This window comes from Canis aureus, chromosome 28, assembly GCF_053574225.1.
Source record: "Canis aureus isolate CA01 chromosome 28, VMU_Caureus_v.1.0, whole genome shotgun sequence".
Taxonomy (NCBI): domain Eukaryota; kingdom Metazoa; phylum Chordata; class Mammalia; order Carnivora; family Canidae; genus Canis; species Canis aureus.
Window position 1 is genome coordinate 5,499,025 of NC_135638.1, and position 22,995 is coordinate 5,522,019.

Below are 22,995 nucleotides of genomic sequence, written 5' to 3' on the forward strand. Positions count from 1 at the left end.
AGTTGAGAAGTGTGGCAACAGTATAGGCTTTTATGAATTTCCCATAGGCTTCTTGCAGTATGTATTGAAAGATTTTAAAAAGTTTAATCTCGTTGATTTTATAATCCTAATCTTGAAATTTTGAGAAAACCAAGGAAACTAAACAGAATGCTTTTTAAAATGATGTTTACCTGGCATTATTTACAGTAATGAAAATTCTAAGTGTTCAGTAGTAGGGGATTGGTTAAATTAGGTTATATTCATCCATTGGAATTCCAATTTGACAATATTTAATGACATAGGAAAATGCATATACTATGTTAGTAAATTAAAAAAGACTATCTGGAGAAAAATATGCTGAAATACTAAGTGACTATGTAGTGGGTTTATAGGTAATTTTCCTGTCCCTTTTTATTATTTACTCTATTTTTCAAATTTTCTACAGTAAACATACACTGTTATAACTGCAAAAAATGAAGCGCTATTTCTAAGATAGCACATATTTTCCATCTCAGAATACATTTTTTTTTGAAATGGGTTTTTATCTTTGGAGATCATTATTGATCGCAGCGGTTCTTTTGTGGATACTGTCAATAACCAAGGCTTGAACTTTGTGTAAAGCCACTGTAATATAATTTATCATTCATCATTATATTAACTTCTTAAAAAGGACATTTTTATGCATGTTCTTCTCTCTCAAAGAAATAAATGGAAGTACATGTATTACTAAAGCCATAGAAAAGTAGTCACAGAGATGAAATGGAGAAACCGCATGTCAGTAATGTTCTCTTCTGCTGTCATGAATTTGCAGTTCCTCAGTGGGTAGTGCACTCCCACGAAGACGCTGCTGTGCATATATTACCATTGGAATTATATGTATTTTCATTGGAGTTGGATTAACTGTGAGTATTACTCTACTCACTGTTAGAATTCTTTCTTCTTAACTTTACCAGTAGTAAACGATGAGGCCTGGGACAGCCTTCAGTGATCCCCAAAGAGCCTGCCTCCCTGGCATACCAGTCCCAGAAGCTTCTGAAGGACTGTGGGCAATCTGAAGCCCAATCAATCTATGGACCCGTTTGGAATGGAGCTTGCCCATCTGGTGAAATGGTGTTTGGGGACTCCTCTGAAGGTCTCTGACATTGGGGACTTCACCATCCATTAAGCAAAAGCCCACTGTTTTTATTTAGTCCCATACCAAAGCAAAAGCACTACTCAATCAGCTATGGAGGTCTGAAAAGCCATTTTTATTCAAATTAAGCACAGATTTATTATCATTATGGGGATGGCTTATTTTTAGAGGAGACTGAAGCTAAGTAGTTGGCGTGGGGATTATTCTCCCCCAGGAGAAGGAAGGAGTTACTGATCTTTTTTGCTATTATTTACCTCCCATTCTCCTTTGTCCTACCTGGTCCCATATTATCAGAGACACTCCTCTTGTGTCATACAACACTAAGGAGTTTCGATGACAGGTTTACTTACTTATAGAAACACCATGTTCAAGTGGGCTTTTTTTTTTTTTTTTGCATAAAATTCATAGTTAATATAACCGGCAATATTGTCTTACTAAATTTGACTCTGTCAGTGATAGTCCACAAATGCATCAACTCCTATTTCATAGGGACATTGTGGCCTTAGGGATGTATTTCCTAAAAATCACATATAAGCCAACACAAGCTCTTTAAATAAACCTTTGGTTAAAGTTTTTAATCTTTTGTTATTATATTGCTTTTTATTTTAGGTTGGCACCCAAGATTTTGCAAGGCGATTTCATGCAACCTATGTTTCTTGGGCAATTGCTTATCTCTTAGGTTTGATTTGCCTTATCCGAGCTTGCTATTGGGGAGCCATACGAGTGAGTTACCCAGAACATAGTTTTGCATAAGCTTGCTTGTAACTTGGTGATGCAGGTGAGAGTATCTGGCAGTTCTTGATAAGCTACTCTGGGCATCTTTGAGTCATTCATCCTAATGGATTCCATTCTGGTTTCTGTATAAAGTTCCAAGACTTTGGGAGTGTTTTATGAACAAATGCTCATTGCACTACATTATATGCAAACAGTTTGTTTTGCTGCTAGGTTTTCAAAGCTCTGAATAATAAAACTGTGTCTTCATGTTCTTTTACATCTCTTAAAGATATTTTGGATTTGCCAAACATTACATGTAACATCACCTTTCCATTATTGTTTTTAAATCAGTTCCATTACTTGCTGATCTGTGAGTATTCCCAAGGAGTATTTATAAATATTTCTACAATAGCTTCACATTTATACTCACATTTTAGTTAAACAGTATCAAAATTGCTCGCTTTAAAATCTAAGCAATATGCATTTTGCTTGAACTGCTTACTGTAACTTTAACCTAAGATCATAGTGACCTTATTCAGGAAAAAAAAAAAATTGAGTGTACCTTCAAAGACTTGACATTCTTGTCAGATAAAAACCATTTCTAGATACTGTATGCTTGTTTTTTGTTGTTTGTAGAAAGATACAATATTTTGGTAGTAATTTAAAATACAAGAATGAAAATATTTATTTGTCCACAGTTGGAGATAATGTTGGATAAATGTTTTTTCTCAAAGATCACAGGACTTTTGTCTTTCATTTTTGTCTGCTTTTTTATTTACTAATTTTAGAAGTTCTGGTCTAGATTTATGAAATTTAATGTTAATCAGCTGTATGTATTCCTTTATAGATGTTGGAGGAAGTATTTCACATAACATGTTTTATAATAACCATTTGAACAAAGATATATTTACCTTAAGTTGCCCCCCTTTACATTGGATCATGGTGAATTTTCCTTATTGGGCTAATTATGGACTACTTATATGAGAAGAGAGCCTGTGACATTTTACACTAGCTAAAATGTTGAGATTAGAGGTAGTTATTCTTATCATTCTTCTCAAATATAGTCTGGTCTGATAGTTACCCAACTTATTCAAGAAAGTAGATCACAGACAAAAGACAACATAGTTTTCTAAGAATTCAGTAAGATTTAAGGAATCAGCTCTCGCACTGCCCATCTTTGCAGTTTTGGAAAAGAAATTGCTTAATTGAGAAATAATGTTCTAAAGCCTTTAATATAGTAGAATTAAGATAAGGGGATAATATGAGTAAATTAATTGGCTATTCCAGAGATAAGAATAATAATTTAAATATTTATGTTCCTGACTAGTATAAAAATGTACTCATCAGAGAATTTGGAGCAAAATATGTGTAAACTTTAAAGAGTAAATGATAAATGTTTAAATGCAGTAGCTCAGGATTATATGTACCTTTGAAAATACGCTAATAAAGATTATTGTTCAAAAATTACCTTGTTATATTTCCATTTTTTAAAAATAAAATGGTGTTTCCAAAATTGCCTTGAGTTATTACTCTAAAAGGAGTTTTCGTGTTTAAGAACATATGTAATATTTCTTTATATAATATTCACTTATTTTTTTTCTAGTATTTTCCTGCTTTCATTTTAGAAATACAGATTTTAAATCCATTAGTAATACATTTGATGTAAGGTATGAAATAAGAATCTAATTTATTTCTTAATGGCTAACTAGTTGTAACAGCAAACCCACATTAAATTATATGCTGCATGATCTTTTTCCTTTTGGACTATAATTCTGTGATAGTAGGAACTTGGGTGGCCTTTCTCACTGCTTTATCTTCAGCATTTAGAACAGCACCTAGTGCATTTGTATTCAGTAGATATTTGTTGCATGAATGAATAAATGATTGGATGAATTGGTATGTTAAAATTTTATCCCTTGGGTTTAGTCTTTATATTTTGTTACAGAATATATAAGTGAATATCCATATAATCTTGTGTTAAAGAAAAACTTTCTAAGTAAAACCTCAAAACAAATCACATAAAAGTACTGATAGATTGTATGATAAAAAGAAAAAAAGAACTGTGTGAAAAAATCATAACGAAAGCCAAAAGATTAACTTTGATATTTCCACAATAGTAGAAAGAGTTAATCTTTTTAATACAGGAAAGAACTAAAGATACAAAAAAAGCAATTCATAAAAGAAGAAATGCTATAAGTAATAAACATGAACTTCTTTTCAGTTTACTAATAATCAAAGAATATAAGTTAAAACACAGAGATTCTATTTTTTACCTACTATATTAACAAAGAATGAAAAAGAGCGATTAATCCCCGAATGCTGATGATCCAAGAAAGCACACACACACACACACACACAGTCTTTGACATCGTAATTCTGTCTCTAGGAATTTATCCTAAAGATGTTCTGGATAAAAGAACAAATATATTTGTATAATAATACTTATCACATTTTTGTTTACAATCGAGATTAAAAGTAAGAAGTCTAAAAATTCAACTAAGTTATAGGTGAAATAGATCATGGTACCTATATTGTGAAATAACAGGTAGTCATTAACAAGATGATGAAATTTCTTATTTAATTGAATTGGCAATGGTTCACAAAATAATGTGTGACAAAATCAGATTACAAATCAATATGCACAGTGTAATCTACTTTTTGAAGAAAATGATTTTATGTGTATGTGTTCAAAAAACCAAGGCAAATTAAGCACTAAAACATTAAGAGGGGTTATCTCTGGGTGATAAAAGATAATAGTTAACAGATCCTATACTGAATAGGATCCTATATCAATTAATACAAATTTTTACATCCAAATTTAAGAGACTTTATACCCAGTTTTATTTAAAGTAAAGCGTTCCTTCCAATGCCTAGTACAGATAAACACAGAAAGTGCTGGGAAAATGTTGTTTGAAATACACCAAAGTCACTAATCAGGAAAGGAAGGATTTTTTTTGTACCTGCTGTACGAAGTAGTAAAAAATGGCCTAGTTCTTAGAAAAAAGGGAAAAAATGGAACCACACTCAGTTATTTTTGAGCACGTCATTTGGAAGACTACATGTGTCATTTAGAAGATCCTAATAATGTGTGTAAGGTACAGTGCTGGCCTCACAGCACGTGCAGTTTAATAGCCTCAGGAAGCCTAGAAAGCACATATTCTGGTTCCTGTTTTACCAGAAGAAATTGAAGTATCACTCTTACAGATCTGAAAATGTGGGTTTTAAGTGGGGTAGGCAACTGCGTTCAAAACAAGAACTTCTGGATGATTTTGATGTAGGTTTTACTGAATCACTGCACTATACCATGCACACGCACGTTTGCATCCACTTTCTCTGGCATTCAGATTTTCTTAAATAGAAAAGGCTTTGATTGTATTTGAGTAAATAATGCCATTTCCTTCGATTATCTTTTTTTAAGCTCTTATTTATTTATTCATGAGAGATGCACAGAGAGAGGCAAAGACACAGGTAGAAGGAGAAGCAGGCTCCTCCCTGCGGGGAACCCGAACTCATCCCAGGACCCCAGGATCACGCCTTGAGCCAAAGGCAGATGCTCAACCGTTGAGCCACCCAGGCGTCCCACCTTTGCTTATCTTTTGTTTTTAGTTTTGATCTAGCTATGCTTGTGCTTGTATGTTACGAAACTACAGCCATTTCCATGTGCTGGAAATTGCTATAAATGACAAATTACAATTGCTAATTGTACAATTAGCTATAAATTACAATTACAAATTGCTACAAAATCTAAATCTGCACTTATTTGATGTGTTTGAGTATTGTGTATGTATATATAGGCACCGAAGAAAAAAAAACCCTAGTGCTTATTGATTTGCCTTAATATTAAATCTATGTCATAGTCATCATGACTCTACCACTGAAGAAGCTCAGAGAGGCAAAATAATTACAAGTCATTCAGCTTATATGTGATGGAGACTGTTGGGAGCAAACAATCTTCCTTCAAAATTTATCTGCTTTCCACCACAGCAGGAGATTTTTATTGTGCTTTGCTTTGTAGAGAAAAACTTGAATTTTGTGCCCCCTGCTGTTCATTGTCTATAACTGATTTGTGGAAAGAAAATTGAAAACTGCCCTCAGTATTCATTTCACAAATGGAATACTTCTGTTTAAAAAATATTTTTATGAATTGATATTTTATCCAGCTTTCTGTTAGAGGATTTTATGTAACAAAATATTATTACACATATTTATTTTCTTTTTTATAATTAGCATAAAGTCATAAGAGTGGCAAGGAATATGACATTAAATATGAGGAAATTGACATACAATGAATTTTAATGTAACTTATTTTTCTTATAATAGCAATATTGAAATGATTGGTAAATAGCTCAAAATGCTAAAAAGGATCTGTAAAGGTCTTTAATTTTTTAAATCATTTTATATGCTCAGTTACAAATAAGATTGTTATGTTTGGATAAATATACATATATTTGACTTGAGGGGGAACATTATGTGAAAAGCAGAAAAATTAAAAGCCTATGCGTTTTGGGGACTGGCCCACAGACTTAAGTATCAGATAAGGTTACAGTTTTATAAAGTAAATATGGTTTGTAATTTGACAGGTGAGAAGCTTCGATCTACCAGAAATCAAAGATTTTCAGTTTTGTCAGTGTAACTAAGCTCATTTAAGGTAACTTGCTAAATAGGAATTGATCACACACTTTCAACAAATTTTTAAATTTACCTTGAGTGGTTTATACATGTGTAGGTATTAATGGTTGGTTGTAGAGCTACTGAAGGTTTCCAGTGCTCAAATTGATTTTTTTCTGAAAAACCTTGCTGCAGTGTCTGATATTTCTACATTAGATAGATCTTTGGCTTACGATATTGGACATTTAAATTTTATATTTTCATTAGTTCTTAAGCTTTTAGCAAGAGCAAGCTTAGGATATTTGTAGAGAATTCCTTAGCTTATGCAAGGCTTCATTTTTTTCCTGGCTTCTTCTTGAATACCTGTCTTATTCTTTCTTTTGAAAGTTCCTGTCTGCCTACCATCTGCCACTTACAAATATCCGTTCACTCCCCCCTAATCAATGCGGACTTCAGTACCTGGTTTTCATTCTTACCATATGCTATTGATTTAAATGTTGACGTGAATGGTCTGGACTCAGTTCTGATTCCCTCAAATCTAATGACCTTCCATCCCACTTCTGCTATTCATCTCTAGGTGTACAGGGGGGTACGCATACTTGGAAGCACTCCATCTCTGAACTCTTACGCTCAGATAGTCACTCTCTGGACCTGTACTTCCTCTATCCTTACAAAATCCTCACTCTGTTTTTTTTTTTTTTTTTTTTAAGATTTTATTTATTCATGAGAGACACACAGAGAGAAGCAGGCTCCCTGCGGGGAGCCCGATGTGGGACTGGGTCCCAGGACTCCAGGATCACACCCAGAGCCAAAGGCAGATGCTCCACCACTGAGCCACCCAGGTGCCCCTTCTCGCTCTCTGTACTGTTTCATGAATACCACCTTCAGCACTTAGAGTTTCTTAATTATTTTCCAGTCTCTTGTCTCCTAGATTTCCAGTAAATCCCACAACCACACAAATACCACTAGATTTTTAATTTTCTTTTTTTTTAAAGATATTATTTGATAGAGACAAAGAGTAGTGTGTGTGTGTGTGAGAGAGAGAGAGAGAGAGAGAGAGAGAGAGCATGCGCGGGGAGTGGCAGGCAGAGGGAGAAGCAGACTCCCCCAGCGCAGGGAGTGGGGCTCCATCCCAGGACCCTGAGATCATGACCTCAGCCAAAGGCAGATGCTTAACTGAGTCACCCAGACACCCAGATTTTTAATTTTTACCTTCAGCGGCTCCTCAGGGTTGTTTCCCTGTCTCCAGCAGTTCCTGCAAATTTCCCACAGGTGCTATCTGAAAATTTCAAAGTCCGAACGCCCCTTATCACACTTTCCACAGTAGACCCCCTTCCTCCCATGGCAGATGATTTCACCTATTCTCACCTTTGTCCCTTCCCTCCACCTACACTAGACCCACCCCATCCCCCCATTCCTCAGGGAACTCCCAGTATCTTATTATTGTATCCGTCCAGATGCCCCGTTGTGGGCATCTACCTGGCATCACCATTTTCTCTTCTCATTATCACACCCTTTAGGGCTCATCAGGTCTCTATCCTCTCAAGGACATGCACTTCTCTTTCTTCATGTCTAGGGACCCACCTCACTTGTCCTCATCAACACTGCCTGGGTTACCCTAGGAGTCTGGACGGATCCCCCTGCGGCTGTTCTTGCCTTGCCCGCCTCCCGTCCCTCTCCTCAGCCCATTTTAAACAGGTGATTCCTTTTCCAAATGTGCATATGACCCTTTCTTATCTGAAGTCCTTCAGTGTCTCTCCCCCTAGGAGTTAAGACTCTTCATGCTCCTGTAGCCTCATACTGAACCACTTGCTCAAGCAGCGCCCGTATTTTGTGTTCCTGCAGTGTTGAATCACCAGTACTTCTCGTATTCACTGTGGTTTCAGTTCTGTACGTTTTTGGTCACGTGCCTCTCCCTGCAAGGAATATCCCTAAGTTAGTAAACTCCTTTTCAATCCTTGAAAATCCTCCTCCAGGAACCCTCCCGTGATCCCACCTCTTTCTGTCAAGCCCAGATAGAATTCTTTCTTTCCCTGTACTACTTCTATTCTAAGTGTATATTTCTAACTACTACCTAGACTATCCTCTGTTTTATTCATTTATAGCTACTTTTTAAAAAAAAAATGATTTGAGAGAATGTGAGCAAGAGGAGGCGCAGAGGGAGAGAATCTTAAGCAGGCTCCCCACAGAGCATGAAGTTCCACACGTGGCTTGATCTCACAACCCTGAGATCATGACCTGAGCTGAAATTAAGAGTGGGACACCTCACCGGCTGAGCCACCCAGGCGCCCCCAGGTCATTGGTACTCCTAAGACTATCCTTGTCTCCTTGCTGACTGTTCCTCATACTGTCCTATTCCGGTTTGTCTGTATCCTCAGTGCCTGGCACCTAATAGGCAGAAGCCTTCAAAACTCTTTTTTGCTGAGCTGAGCTGAATCAAACCAAGTCTCTATCATGGGTTTTTAGTGCATTGCGGTGATGACTGTATGCGTGTGTGCCCCTCGGTGTGCACGTGTCCTCCATAAAGCGCTTTGTAAATGTTTGTGCAATAAGTGAAGGAGACGCAGACTACGGGCAGGAGGTTGGTACAGATGCTGATGCCCCCTCCTGCCTCTCAGCTTTTCCCAACGCCCCAGGCTTTCAGTAGCACCCCCAGGTGCACACACGCCCGGGGAGTGCCTTCAGCACCACCTTAGCTTACTGAATCAGACTGGTCTGCTGGTGAGCCCGCACCCTCACTAGACAGGACGTTTCACCAGAGCATGTAACCGGTTTGTGTTCCCTGTGCTCCGATAGGGTTTTATTTTTATTTTTATTTTTTTATTTTTATTTTTTTTTCTGATAGGGTTTTATTAACGAAAAGGAAGGTACTGCGAAGGTAAAGTCAAATAAGCTAGGAAAACATAGTGGTAACAAAAACCTCTGCTGACAATTAGACGCACTTAACTGTAATTATTATCCTTGGAGTTGGGATTCCTGTTTCCACTCTCGCTTTTCCTCAATCCATTTTCCAAACCATTAAACAACAACAACAACAACAACAACAACAAATACCTATGGCATCCAGTTACAGATTTTGTTTATTTATTAGATTTTATTTATTCATTCATGAGAGACAGACAGAGAGAGAGAAGCAGAGACATAGGCAGAGGGAGGAGCAGGGTCCGCGAGGGAGCCCAGGGCAGGACCCGATCCCGGGACCCCAGCATCACACCCTGGGCCGAAGGCAGGCACCAAACCGCTGGGCCACCCAGGGATCCCCCTGGTTACAGATTTTAAAAAGCTGACAAACACCAGCTATTCAAAAAACCCATACAAATATCTTGTCTAAGCCACCCCCAATTCCCCCTGCATTTTTACTTTTCTGTGTTTTAATCGCCTCTTCGTTGGGCAGTTTTGTAAATATTTCCTTGAAGAAGAAACCTTCTCTTTTGACTAGCCGGATGGTTCCTGGAGCCTGCACTCAACATTTTCCACATGTGGGGCTTGGACTCCAGGCGAGTTCTCAGGGGAGGCCGCGGAGCTCCTGGAGCCCCACACACCCCGTCTGCCCAGGCGTTTCCCAGGTCGCCAAACTCCAACCTTCTCCCGCTTCCTCTCGCCGGACTGATCTTTGCCGGACGTTGTTTTTCTTGCTGCAGGGCATTGAGACCTAGTCTGCTTCCCTAGACAGTTGGTTTTTTTTTTTTTTTTTCCCTCTTGTACATGAGCTTTAAGGTGTATTTAGATGATCCCTTTTCGGAGGGGCATTCCTTTCCTCACCTCGTCCTATTTTTATTTTATTTTTAAAAATAAGTTCATTCATTCATTCATTCATTCATTCATTCCTGAGAGACACAGAGAGAGGCAGAGCGAGAAGCAGGCCCCCGGGCGCCCCCCGCCGCTGACCCCGCCTCCCGGCGCCCCCTCTCCCCCGCCCCGCGCCGCCGCTCCCCGAGGCCCGCACCCCCACCGCGCCTCAGCTCAGGGACCGGGGCTCCCCTGGGCTCCGCGAGGCCCCTCCCCCCGCCCCCCGCCCCCCCCGGCCCGCCCCGACGCCCACGGGGACGCTCAGAGAACAGGGAGAGTGACCGAGAGCGAACGGGCTGAAGGCGGAACACGGGGCTCGCCCGGGGCCGCTCCGGCTCATCTCGGTCCTCGGGCCGCCTCCGACGCGAGGCTCCCGCCCCGAACGCGAGCGCCCAGCCGGCTCCTCAGCCCCGCGGAGCGCACCCAGCTCCCGGCCGGGCTCTCACGCGCGGGGCCTCGCTCACAGTCGCCGCCCCCGCCCGCCGCGCGGCCGCCGGGACGCCCCGCGAGGTGCGCGAGCCGCCGGCTTAACGGTCGTGGCTCCGCCGCTCTGTCGCCGCGCTCCGCCCGGGCCCCGCCCCCGGCCCCGCCCCCGCCCCCGCCCCGCTCCACTCCGGTCCCGCCCCGCCCCGCCTCGTGCCCGGCCCCGCCCCCGGCCCAGAGCAGACGCGCGGCGGGAGCCGTTCCCCGACGGGCAGCGGGGCGCTGGGTCGCCGCGTTTGGGCTGAGCGCCGCGACGCTCTGCCCCGCAATCCTCCCCGATCTTGAGGCGGTAGGTGGGCGCGGGAGACGAGCCCAACGGGTGGGCGCGGAGGGGGCCCGGCTGTGGGGCGGCGGACGCCTGGAAAGTTGTGAGGGAGGAGACCCCGCGTCGGGCGGGCGGACCGGCCCTCCGCAGGTGGGAGCGAGGACGGAGCGAGGGGCGGCGCCCGGTGTGGACACGGCAGCTGGGGCTGGTGGCGGATGGAGACCCAGCCTGTGGGGGAGGGTCAGCCCGTGGGGGAGGGTCAGCCCGTGGGGGAGGGTCAGCCCGTGGGGGAGGGTCAGCCCGTGGGGGGAGGGTCAGCCCGTGGGGGGAGGGTCAGCCTGTGAGAGGGGGTCATCCTGTGGGGGAGGGTCAGCCTGAGGGGGAGGGTCAGCCCGTGGTGGGAGGGTCAACCTGTGAGGGAGGGTCAGCCTGTGAGAGGGGGTCAGCCTGGAGGATCAGCCTGTGAGGGAGGGTCAGCCTGTGAGGAAGGGTCAGCCTGTGAGGGACGGTTACCCTGCGGAGGGCAGGTTTAAACAAAAACAAAAACACCAGAAAAAAGTACGTAGCGCCCTGTGCCCAAGGACCTGGTCCCAGGTCGTTGGATGGTTGGAAGACCTCTCTTGCCCTGTACCCTGGCACCATCACTACTATTTTCAGGAAACTTTTTTTCTTTGACGTTGTTGTAGTTGTTTTTATTAATAAAATAACCCCCAAGTTAATAATTAGACAAAATTATACTCAAAAGAAAACGCAGCAGGAAAGAAAAAGAGTGCAAAGACATATATGGTTAACTCACAGAAGAAAATCAAATATTTCATCAGAGTATATGAAGATATTCCACATAATTTGTAAAGATACGCTGTTAAAAAAAATACTGAGAGAATTGACATATAACGGTTTCAGGTTGATAACATAATGATTCAGTATTTGTATCAAACCATTTTAATTGCTAACGATCTAAGGAAAGCCCCAGAAAAGGACAGTTACATCAGTTACGATATCCACAGGCATCCGTGGTCTTGATGGTTTTACCCTACTTCAGTGTTAAATTTTATTCCTCTTGGAAGACACTTCACAGAGAAAAACAATTTTTTTTTATCAGTTGTAAAGAGAAGGCATGAAATGGAAAATACGATGGCGTAGTCTCTCCTCTGACAACTTTTTGATAGTTTTACAATTTCCTGAATGTGGCAGCTTGATTAGAGGAACACACAATCCCTGCTATGGAGGCACCTGGGCCCTCAGAGGGCTAAGCATCGGCCTTCCCTTCGGGTCGTCGTATGGGGCCTAGAGTCAGGCTTCTCCCTCTCTCTCTGCTCCCAGCTCCCCCTCATGCTCTCTCTCAAATTAAAAAAAAAAAAATCTTAAAAAAATATCTTTTATCATCTATGTTATAATTGGTTTGTCTCTTACTCCCTGTATTTCCTTTATATTCTGTCAGTTTCTCAGTATGTGCTGTTTACTTTCAAGCAGCATTTGGTTTCGAGGGATCCTAACTTTGCATGATTAATATTTTGAAGTTGAAAATTGAGATTAAATCCTATCTGATTATCATATGGGAAATATACACGATGAAAGCTTGGTCTTTTCACTTCTCAGATTATTTAATTGTATATGATCTCGCTCCTTTTCGATTCCAGGGTAGTTAACATGCAGTGTTGTATCAGTTTCAGGTGTATAATAATATAGTGAATGAGTAATTGCATAAAGTACTCATTGCTCATCAAGGTAAGCGTGCTCTTAACCCCCTTCACCTCTTTCCCTCACCTCCTTCACTCACCTCCCCCCTGGTATCCATCTGCTTATTGTCTATAGTTAGGAGTCTGTGTGTGTGTGTGTGTGGTTTGTCTTTGTTTTTCTTTGTTCCTTTGTTTCTTAAATTTCACACATGAGTGAAATTTGTCTTTCTCTGACTAGCTTATTTCACTTAGTATTATATTCCAGATCCATCCATGTTGTTGCAAGTGGCAGGATTTCATTCTTTTTTATGGCTGAATAATATTCCACTGTGCCTCTATGTATGTGTGTGTAGGTATATCTGTGTATCATGTCTTTATCCATTCATCTATATGATCTTGTTTTTAAAAAAATTATTTATTTTAGAGAGAGAGAGGGAGGGAGGGAGGGAGGGAGACAGAGTACATGGGGGCAGGGGCGAGGGATAGGGAGAGAGATCTCCAGCAGACTCCCTTCTGAGTGCAGAACCTGGCAAGGCTGATCCCAGGACCCTGAGATCTGACTGGGAGCTGAAATCTAGAGCTGGATGCTTTAACCGACTGAGACACCCAGGCACCCCGATCTTATTTCTTAATTGCAGCAGAACCATCAACACTTTATAAAGAAATTTAGAATTTAAGTTGGAAATTTTAAGTATAGTATCTGGTTTCTAAATACAGTACATGGTATGTTTCTTATGTTGTGACCTATGATAAGTAAGGCACAGTGCCAGGTCTACAGAATGAAGAAAGCATAATTTATTTAGCATTCTAAGAAAAATGATAGATTGAGGGAATGGAAATTATTAGTACATAACAGTTTATTCAGCAGCGCCTTATATGTAAATGTCCCTTCTCATAATTCATTTAAAGAAATCCAATAAGCAATGTCCACATGGAATACTAGAGAGATGTCTTTCTTTTACTTACCAAACATGCAGGTTTAGAGACAAGAGCATGAACTTTATAGTTAAATCTTCATTTTTACCAAATACATATTATTTGAGCTTGAGAATACCATTTTTCCGAGCATTAGGTTTCACATCTTAGAGGTAACTAAGGTATGGAACTAATAATGATTTCCTACAACAGTTAATGTATGGCTCAAAATTAAGTGAAATATCTGTAAAGAATTTAGCATGTAATAGGACCTCAGAAATGGGAATTTGAATTAAAAAAGAATAGTATATATTGCTTAGTAAGATTATGTCCCAAATGGTCAGTATCTGTGCTTATTATCCCATCATACTGCATTTTAGAAAATTCTAGGATAATTTATAATTTCAGAATTGGTTGGTCCTTAGCATTCATATGATTTTTTTTAAGCAGAAAAAGAACCTAAGGTGTAGTTAAGTATTGCTAGATGTAGAATAGCAACTAAAGCTTCTTGACATGTGGACCAATATTTTATTCATAGCAGTTGGCCTTTTAAGATGATTTTTAAATATGTGTAAACTTGGAATAAAACCTTTGTTCTGTAGTTATTACTCAGCATATATTAATATGATGAAATTTTGAGACAGTGGATCAAATGTTTTTTAAAAACTCTATGAAAAGACTGTATATTAATAGTTTAAAAGACAACTCCATGATTGGCCCCTACTTGTTATCCAGTGTTGTAAGTGGATTCTTTTTTTTTTTTTTTTTTTTTTGCAAGTGTTGTCCTTTGTAACAGTTGATACCAAAATGCCTACCCTAGGTTGTACTAGTAGCTTCAAAGGAAACTTTTGGAGCTCTATGTGGGGTGAGTGAGGTATTAAGAGTTTACGGTTAAAATGATTTTGTATAATGATTTTTTAGTTCAGTTAACTATTATTTTTTACATAAACTGGAAATTAGACTTTGGTTTGTGGAGTCCTGTCCTTCATAGATTATGATCCTATGGATCAGTTTTACAATAATAATTACTGTAAATACTTGGCTTTTTCGTAAATAACACTGTAACATGATGCTGTTGTATACTGGTGCTTTCCACACTTAATCCCTATAATATCAGTTGTCTCTGTGCAGGAATAATTCATTTAAAAATATTAAATGGAATACTATATGGCATTATATTTTCTCATTTCCTTAACTGATGATGTGAATTTATATATCTGGAGTTCTTGCTTAGTTTTCCTACTATAAATGGAAAGAGTGGCTGATACTAAAAGATCTTTTATTTTTTGTTTATGTTCTTGTGTTGCAAAATCATATAATAGTTCTGTAACTCCCAAACTCTTGAAAATCCCTAGTTTGAATACTGTGGATTTGCAATGCTCAGCAACTGGAAAGGACTTTACAACCTCTCAACTCAATTTCAGCTGAGCAATGAAAAACAAGAAAGTATGTGCCAAAGTACTCTATTGTATTCTGATTCATTAGTTTCCTATGAGAAACAGGATGGAAAGTTCCTACATTCTAGTATTAGGGTTCTAATTATAATGTCTTTTTGGTTGTTATTTAAAATTTTTCTCTCCACATAGAAAATGTTCAATATTTGTCTGAAGTATATTTTTTTGCTTATATACTTACAACTTTTTTTTAATATATATATATTTAAATTTATTTATTCATGAGAGAGAGAGGCAGAGAGACAGGCAGAGAGAGGGAGAAGCAGGCTCCACGCAGGGAACCCAACGCGGGACTCGATCTGTAGTCTCCAGGATCACGCCCTGGGCCGAAGGCAGGCGCCAAACTGCTGAGCCACCCAGGTGTCCCTACTTACAACTTTTTTGACTCCTATTATATCAAAGTTATATTGCCAACGATTACAGACATTATTAGTTTTGTTTAGAAGGTTGTTAGTAACCATGTTGAAATACCAGTCAAGAGACACATTACAAAAACTTGATAGATATTAATTTGGAATGCTGGCTGGCTTATCTCCAAACTTTAGGAAAAAGTAAATACTTTGTGCTTAGTTATCAGCACTAACTTTGAGAGGTTACTTATAGATTTATGATTTTTAACATTTGAATTATATCCAGAGGCATTTTTTAAATAGATGAAAACATGTTATTAGCCCAATTATATACTTACGGAAACAGTCATTTAGGATAGTGATTTGCTTAAAATCATATGCTTACTATTGTTTCTAGATGAACAAAGTCAGGTGGAATTTTACTTTAGGCTTTGTCTTAATAGGCATCATAATTTGGAAAGCTGTGTCCTATTCAGGCATCAGAAGGTTTTGGTTATACTTAGGAGGTATTTAAATTTATATATTTATTTAGTAACACTAGTTATGTTGCAGGTACTAGGATACAAAGATAAATAAGATCTAGTGTTTTAGTCCCAACTAACTCAGTCTAATCAAACAGGCATATAATAGATTTACTCTGATACATCTTAGAATAATTAACAAATAAAATACTGTAGGAGCTAGTGGAAGAAGAAAGATAAAAAGATAAATTTTTATTATTATTTTATTGTCAACTATTCATGAGGAACTAGAAAACATCAGGTGAACTACTTTGCTTAACATTACTGTTGAGACATAAAGATATTTTTTCCAAAGGAATGCCAGGAACTTGACCTTGGTCTTGAAGGATGAATAGCATTTTGGGAGAAGAGCAGCAGGGAGAGTGAAGGAACTGCAGGATGTATAAATATATGGTGAAACAAATAACATTTATGAATTCAACAATTTATTAAACACCCACCAGTGTTCTAGGCACTGTGCTAGATGCTGGAGATATACCTGGGTGAGAGAACTGTAATTTAATGTTCAAAGGATAGGTAATTGCAACTAGTGCAATAAGTATCACATTGGAAGAGGATAGATGCACGGGTGTTTTGTGAGCACATAAAGGTCCTTAACCAGAACCTGTTCAGTTCTGCTTGGGTGTGCAGTGGAAAAAGATTGGGCAAGATTCTTGACTCTTGTTGGCCAGAAGCATGAACATGGGCATCCCATCACTTCCTAGACTCAGGACCTTGGACAAGATACCTAATTTCTCTAGCCTTATCTGTAAAATTAGGATTATAAAAAATGATGAAGCTAACATTTATTAAGCTCTTACTATGTACCAGGCATTGTGCTAATCTTTATACATATATCTTATTTAATCTTCACATCACACCTTAGGAGAGAGGCTATCATTTTCCATAGTTATATAACTAGGTATTGGAGCCATAATACAAACCCATGTGGGCCAACCTGAGACCTGAACTCTAACTCTTAATTGTGCCTAATTGATAGAGTTGTTCTGAATCTCAAATAATGTAACTTAGGTAAATGATTTACTCTGCATGATACGTGAATGTTGGCTCCTGTTTCTATTGTGAATAATCCAGGACGTGATGAGGAACTGAAGTTTTTAAAGCAGGTGTGTGTGTAAAGGGATCATAATTTGGAGAAAAAGAGGTTATAGTCACCTATTGGTTCAGCAAATGCTTGTGTTTTACCTACTTTGGATCCAGTCCAGGTACTGTGTTAGTTGCCAGGGCAAGAGGGTGAATGAAAATATTATTTCTTACTTAAAGAATCTGCTCCTCACTTTTGCTAAGTATGAAAGACAAAGAAATCAGTCATTATAGAATAGTACAATGTTCTCTGATACCATGATGTAGGCGTACTCACTGTGTCCCTCGAATATAGAGAAGGAGGAGAGTATTTAAATCAGACTTAGTGATTAGGGAGATGAATTCAGAGCTACTATGGAACTAAAAGTAGTGGTAAGAAAGAAGAAAATAGATTTGAGAAATATTTTGGAAATAGAATGGGCAGGAATTAGAGCCTACTTATGGTGTGAAGGCCCTTTTTTAGATCTTATTTAACCAAAGGTGGTCTGAGGGAGTTGAAGACTAAGGAATACCAGAGGAGGAACATCTTTGGAGTCAAAGTGATGGATTCAATATTGGATATATTGAATTTGATGTGTCTGTGATAAGATATAAATATCTTAAAAAATAGAACTGGAATTTAAAGGAGAGGTAGGTACTAAATGTATAAATTAGGGTGTATTTATCATGTAGATAAGTAGTTGAAATCATGAGAAAAATGAGGTCAGGGAAGAGGATCAAAGCCAAATTTAGAAGAATTCCTAAATTTAATTGGAGAAAACAAGAGGAATAAGCCAAGGAAATTAGAAGGTAGTCAAGGAAATAGGAAACAAACCAAAAGAAAAGTCAGGGAAGTTATGGGAGGAAAATGTGTTAAAAGAGGGACTGTTCCATTGTGACAGATAACTATAAAAGTAGCTAAGGTTGTTAACAAATTAAAGGCTTGTGATCCTGTTTTCCAACTTACCTTATAAAATAGATATCTTCAAATGAATGCTGTGTGTGTGTGTGTGTGTGCGCGCGCGTGCACGCACGAGCACATATAAAAGCATCTTGGGTATCTTTTTGAAAAGATAAAATGTATTTTTCCTTCCTGAAGTATGGAACCTCAAGGTCTTTGTGATAATGGAAACCAAAAAATTGATTGGTAAACCGCTTCAACCAGCAAGACCTGTTCGTCATCTGACCTCTCCCCCTGGTGAGTAATCTAGGGTACACACCTTTAAGTATTCATTGCTTAGTGGATAAGTAGTATTTGAAAGGCTAAATAATATACAAAAATTAATGATCTTGTTTGTTGGAAGAGTTTAAAGACCAAAGAAAAAGACTTTTAATAGTCTATGTGTCCATAGTCTACCAGACTAACAAAGGTAGGAAGAATAGCTCTTGCCTGAGAACAACTTTGGGTATCCTTTTTTCATGTCTCGTTTTCATGGTTAACTGGCTTCTGCTTAGAATGATACTCTCAATACAAATTGTGCCCTGTGATTATGATCACGGTGGAGCAATCATTCTGGAGAGAGAATTAGCCTCTAAAAAAAATTCCTAATGGTATATTAATGAATGAATGAATGATTACAAACAAAACTGCGGTTACAGATTAGGGCTGTGCTTGAGCTGGGGCATATAGATTTTCAAGAAATCTAAACAAAAATTTCTAAAATTAAAAATTTCTCTTTTGCCTATAAAACTAGTATTTTGGACAAATTCTTGAAATACTTTTTCCTAAATTGGATTATTAACCTTCTGGGGTTTTTTTGCTATTGCCAGAATGGCTTCTGTATTTTTTTTTCCAAAACGATTTTATTTATTTATTCATGAGAAAATAGAGAGACAGGCAGAGGCACAGGCAGAGGGAGAAGCAGGCTCTCTGTGGGGAGCCCGATGCGGGATTTGATCCCAGGGCCCTGGGATCACGACATGAGCCAAAGGCAGGTGCTAAACCACTGAGCCACTCAGGTGTCCCCAGAATGGCTTGTGTGTGTGTGTGTGTGTGTGTATGTGTATCTCCTAAATATTAATATCTAAGTGTGTATTTCTTACCATCTTATTAAAATACTCTAGTCCATGAGTTCAGCTGAGTAACTGGCTACTTTGGGTGCAAACATGAGGCAGGAAAGATAGAAATGGTACCAGTTCCTCAGTCTTCAATTTGTTCTCCCATCCTTGGTTCTTACAAGGAAGATTATCTCTGCTTGGGTCATGTTTCCTCTGAAGATGGCTGTGACTTAGGACAGACCAATGAAATGAAGGGATCTTCTGGACCATAGTTTTAGCAGCGTTGATGTCATCTCCTGCTGTGCTGAAGGAGCGGTTGTTTTCGGGCCAAGTCTCAGATTTTCTCCTAAAGGGAAGGGTGTAAAGCTATTGGCAGCATCTCCTTTCAGTGACCAGCCTTTTTACAACACCCCTCGCTCCCTCATCTGTACAGATTCAGTTTCTTATTAATTGTTTCCTTCCAAGTGTGGTATAGGGGTAAAAGGTGGTAGGCCCATCTCTTATTTAATTATATCCTCTTAAGATCCAGAGAGAATAGTTGTATTAGGTAGAAAAGTTTAGTAAATCAGAAATTAACTTCTGCCTTTTTCAATATACTTCTGTACTCCCTGGCTAGCTCACATCCCCAGAGAATCCTACTTTTTCTTCAAGACCCAGATAGAAATATTTCCTTTTTTTTTTTTTTTTTTAAGATTTATTTGAGACAGGGAGAGAGAAAGAAACCAAGCGTGAGCAGGGCTTGAGTAGGGGGAGGGGCAGAAGGAGAGAATCTCCAGCAGACTCTGCACTGATTGTGTGTACCCTAAGATCATGACCTGAGCTGAAACCAAGAGTTGGACACTGAACCAACTGAGCCACCCAGGCACCCCAGAATTATTTCCCTTTGCAAAGCTTTCCTCTGTATCACAAAGCCCAGTCTGTTCTCCCCTGGGATCTTCTCTGTACCTCTCATATAATGTATTTGTTTTTATTATAGTGATTGTTTGTGAGTTTGTAATTTAAAATAGGTCATGAACTCTTTTCACACTTATATACCCATCCCCTAACACAGTGGCTGACATTTCATGGTGTTTAATAAATATTTGTTAAGTAAATGGGCTATCAGAAAACAGTTAAAAAAACAATAGCTAGAATATCCTGGATACTTAAGGTTTTTGGGTGGTGGTGTATTATTTATTGAAGTTATGGGTATTTAAAGTAGTTTTCTTTCTTTCCATCCTAACAGGAGCAGTGTTCCCTTTCAACTTTCAAAATGAATATTCATGCAACACTCAATGCTTACAAAGTGGAGTTAGCAGAGTAAGTACTAGAAATTATAATAAAATGAAGCATTGCAGACTGGAAGGTAACATTTGTTAGATGGGTATTTTGTGCCAGGTACTGTGCTAGGTACTTTATATACTTTTTAAAAAGTTATGATATATTTCAAGAACATATTAAATAAAAGTATACATGTTGCCCAGCATTTTCAAATCCAAACATTTTTCTATATTTGTTTTAGAAAATGTTAAAGAGAGGGGCTCCTGGGTGGCTCAGTTGCTTAAGCATCCAACTCTTGATATAGGCACAGGTCACCATCTCAGGGGTGTGAGATAAAATTCTCTCTTCCTTTCCCTTTGTCTCTCCCCTGCTAAAAAATGTTAAAGAAGAAACCTAACAGATACATTTCAAAACCCCTACTTCTCGCTCCACTATCCCATTTTCTTCTCACCCTCATCTTCTCCCTTTGTGGGTATATGAGAATAGTCCTCTTTGCGATGGGATCCTGCCATCCGCAAGTGTTGTGTTAAATGCATGCGGTAGGGCTTGCCGCAGAGATGGGCCCAGAGAGAGAGTGTCTGGCCTCGGGGACACACACCCCCTGCCAACTCTCTGGTAGGAAGATGAGCCACTTCTCAGCCCTGTGACCTTACACTTCTCAGAGCCTCAGTTTTCTCGCCTGAAAATGGGGCTAACACTGTCTTTCTCACAGGTCAGTGTGACGTGGAGGCAGCAGTGAGCTCATGCTCCCAAAGTCTTAGCACGTGTCTGGCATGTAGTAAGTGTTCCCTTCACACACGCAGCAGTTCTCACTGTACCTATGGACCGTGCCTCCTCCCCCATCTCACTTTCTTCTCACCATCCTCTGTACCTTCCTCCAAATTATTTTCAATTTGTTATTGTTTCTGTGAATGTATTAATACTTTTGCTACAACAAATAGAATTGTTTTACCTGTCTTACAGTTTTATATAAATAGTATTATACCCACATGTGTTTATGCCATTCTTTTTGCATAGGTTTATATTTTAAAATTTCTAATATAACTTTTGACTATGTAAAATAATCAAAGTTTAAAATTGAAAACATACAAAATGGCATTTAGTGAAAAATTTCCCTGCAGTCTCTATCCCCTAGTCACCAATTTCCTCTGATCAGAAGTAACCATTGTATCAGTATCTCACCAGATACTTCCAGCAAAAGATTATGCATGTACTTTTTATAGCATAAGTTATTCATAATAAATAGAATATGAGGCAACTATTAAAATGAATAAAGCTGTTCTATATGTGCAAATACAAAAAATCTCTTTATTAATATGCTATATTTTTTATTCCATTTCTTGTTGGTGGGCTTGGCACTTGTTTGTATTTTATAATAAAATCTCTAGTGAACATCCATTCATATGTTATATTTTATACTATTTGAGAGGTTTTCTGCTTTATAAAACTGAAGTAGAAGTACTGTTAACAGGTAATCTTATCTTCACTGTTCTTATTTACTGCTAAGTTACTCTCCAAAGTGATTTGCATGAGCAATGTAGGAGAGGTCTGATTTTTCTACATCCTTACTTTGTTATCATCAGACTTCAATATTTTGTCTTGTTTAATGGATAAGAATTTTTTTTTTTTAATAAGATTTTTACTTATTTGAGAGAAAGTGTGCACATGAGTTGGGAGAGGGGCAGAGGACCACGGGGCTTGATCCCAGGACCCTGAGATCATGACCTGAGCCGAAGGCAGACGCTGAACTGACTGAACCACCTAGGTGCCCCTGAGAAATTATATATTTTTGTTGGTTTTAATTTTTAATTTTCTATTATTTGTGATGTGAAGCATCTTTTCATGTGCTTAATTTTCCATTTGGATTTTCCCTTTTTTCTGAATTGCCAATTCATATCATTTGCCCATTTTTCTTAGGTTGTGTTTTTATTTTTGGTTTATATGCCTTTAAGCTATATTTTGGATTTTAATTCTCTTTTTTGTATGCAGAACAAATAAATTATTTCCTGGGAATATAGTCTATGAGAAAATTGTTTCTTTTTTATGATGTTTTTGTTCAGAAGTTTTAAATCTTAATATAGTCATATTAAGATTTCTTTATGATTTCACTTTTTGTGTCATTGTTTGTGAGGTCTTCCCATCCCTGATATCAAAAGGTATTTTCCTACATACATGTTCAGGTATAGTCTACCTGAAATTGATTTTTTTGTATGATACGAGATAGAAATCTAATTGTTTTCATGTATGACCAGTCGTCAAGTATAATTCATTGAATAATCTATTATTTCCATATAGATTTATGACATCTTTATTATATAATAAGTTTTCATATGTATAGGGTCTTTTTCTGGGCTCTTTATCCTGTTCCATTGACCTATTTGCATCTCTCTCTGTCAGTACGGTGGTATCTTAATTACTCTTTATATTAATTTTTTATAAGTCTCTAATGTTTTGTTTTATTCTAGCAGCTAGCATATCCCTAACTAACATAATAGTAATGTTTGTAACTCTTTTTGGAAACATCGACCTTTTTCAAAAAGCTTTATGTGTAAAAAGAGTATATTTAATATTGCAAATTTTATAGAAGAAAACCAAATCATTTAATTAAATTTACTTCTAAACTTAAAATTTTATCTGCTGCTTCAGTTATAATGGAAAAACTACTAGAACCTATGTCAGAAATGCCACATATATGATAGATACTTTTTGCTGTGTATTTTTTAAAACAACTTCATTAAGGTATAATTTACAGTGAAATGAACCCATTTGTTCAATGAGTTTGACAA

General features: G+C 38.5%; 2 protein-coding genes across 3 annotated transcripts in view; both read left to right on the forward strand.

The window, feature by feature from the left end:
- The window catches only part of PIP4P2 (phosphatidylinositol-4,5-bisphosphate 4-phosphatase 2), a 55,113-nt gene extending 51,821 nt beyond the window's left edge, over positions 1–3,292 (forward strand). Inside the window, exons 6-7 of the mRNA XM_077876305.1 lie at positions 791–881; positions 1,721–3,292. Of these exons, the coding sequence (XP_077732431.1) occupies positions 791–881; positions 1,721–1,864 (235 nt within the window). The 3' untranslated portion in view covers positions 1,865–3,292. The remainder of the gene's footprint in view (positions 1–790; positions 882–1,720) is intronic.
- A 7,566-nt stretch (positions 3,293–10,858) lies between these two features.
- The window catches only part of C28H8orf88 (chromosome 28 C8orf88 homolog), a 36,799-nt gene continuing 24,662 nt past the window's right edge, over positions 10,859–22,995 (forward strand). The window contains exons 1-4 of one of the 2 annotated variants that reach the window (XM_077876308.1): positions 10,897–10,994; positions 12,638–12,698; positions 18,051–18,149; positions 20,175–20,248. In XM_077876308.1, the coding sequence (XP_077732434.1) occupies positions 18,077–18,149; positions 20,175–20,248 (147 nt within the window). In that variant the 5' untranslated portion in view covers positions 10,897–10,994; positions 12,638–12,698; positions 18,051–18,076. Of the gene's footprint in view, positions 10,995–12,637; positions 12,699–18,050; positions 18,150–20,174; positions 20,249–22,995 lie in introns of both variants that reach the window. The other variant, XM_077876307.1, reaches the window with a different exon arrangement.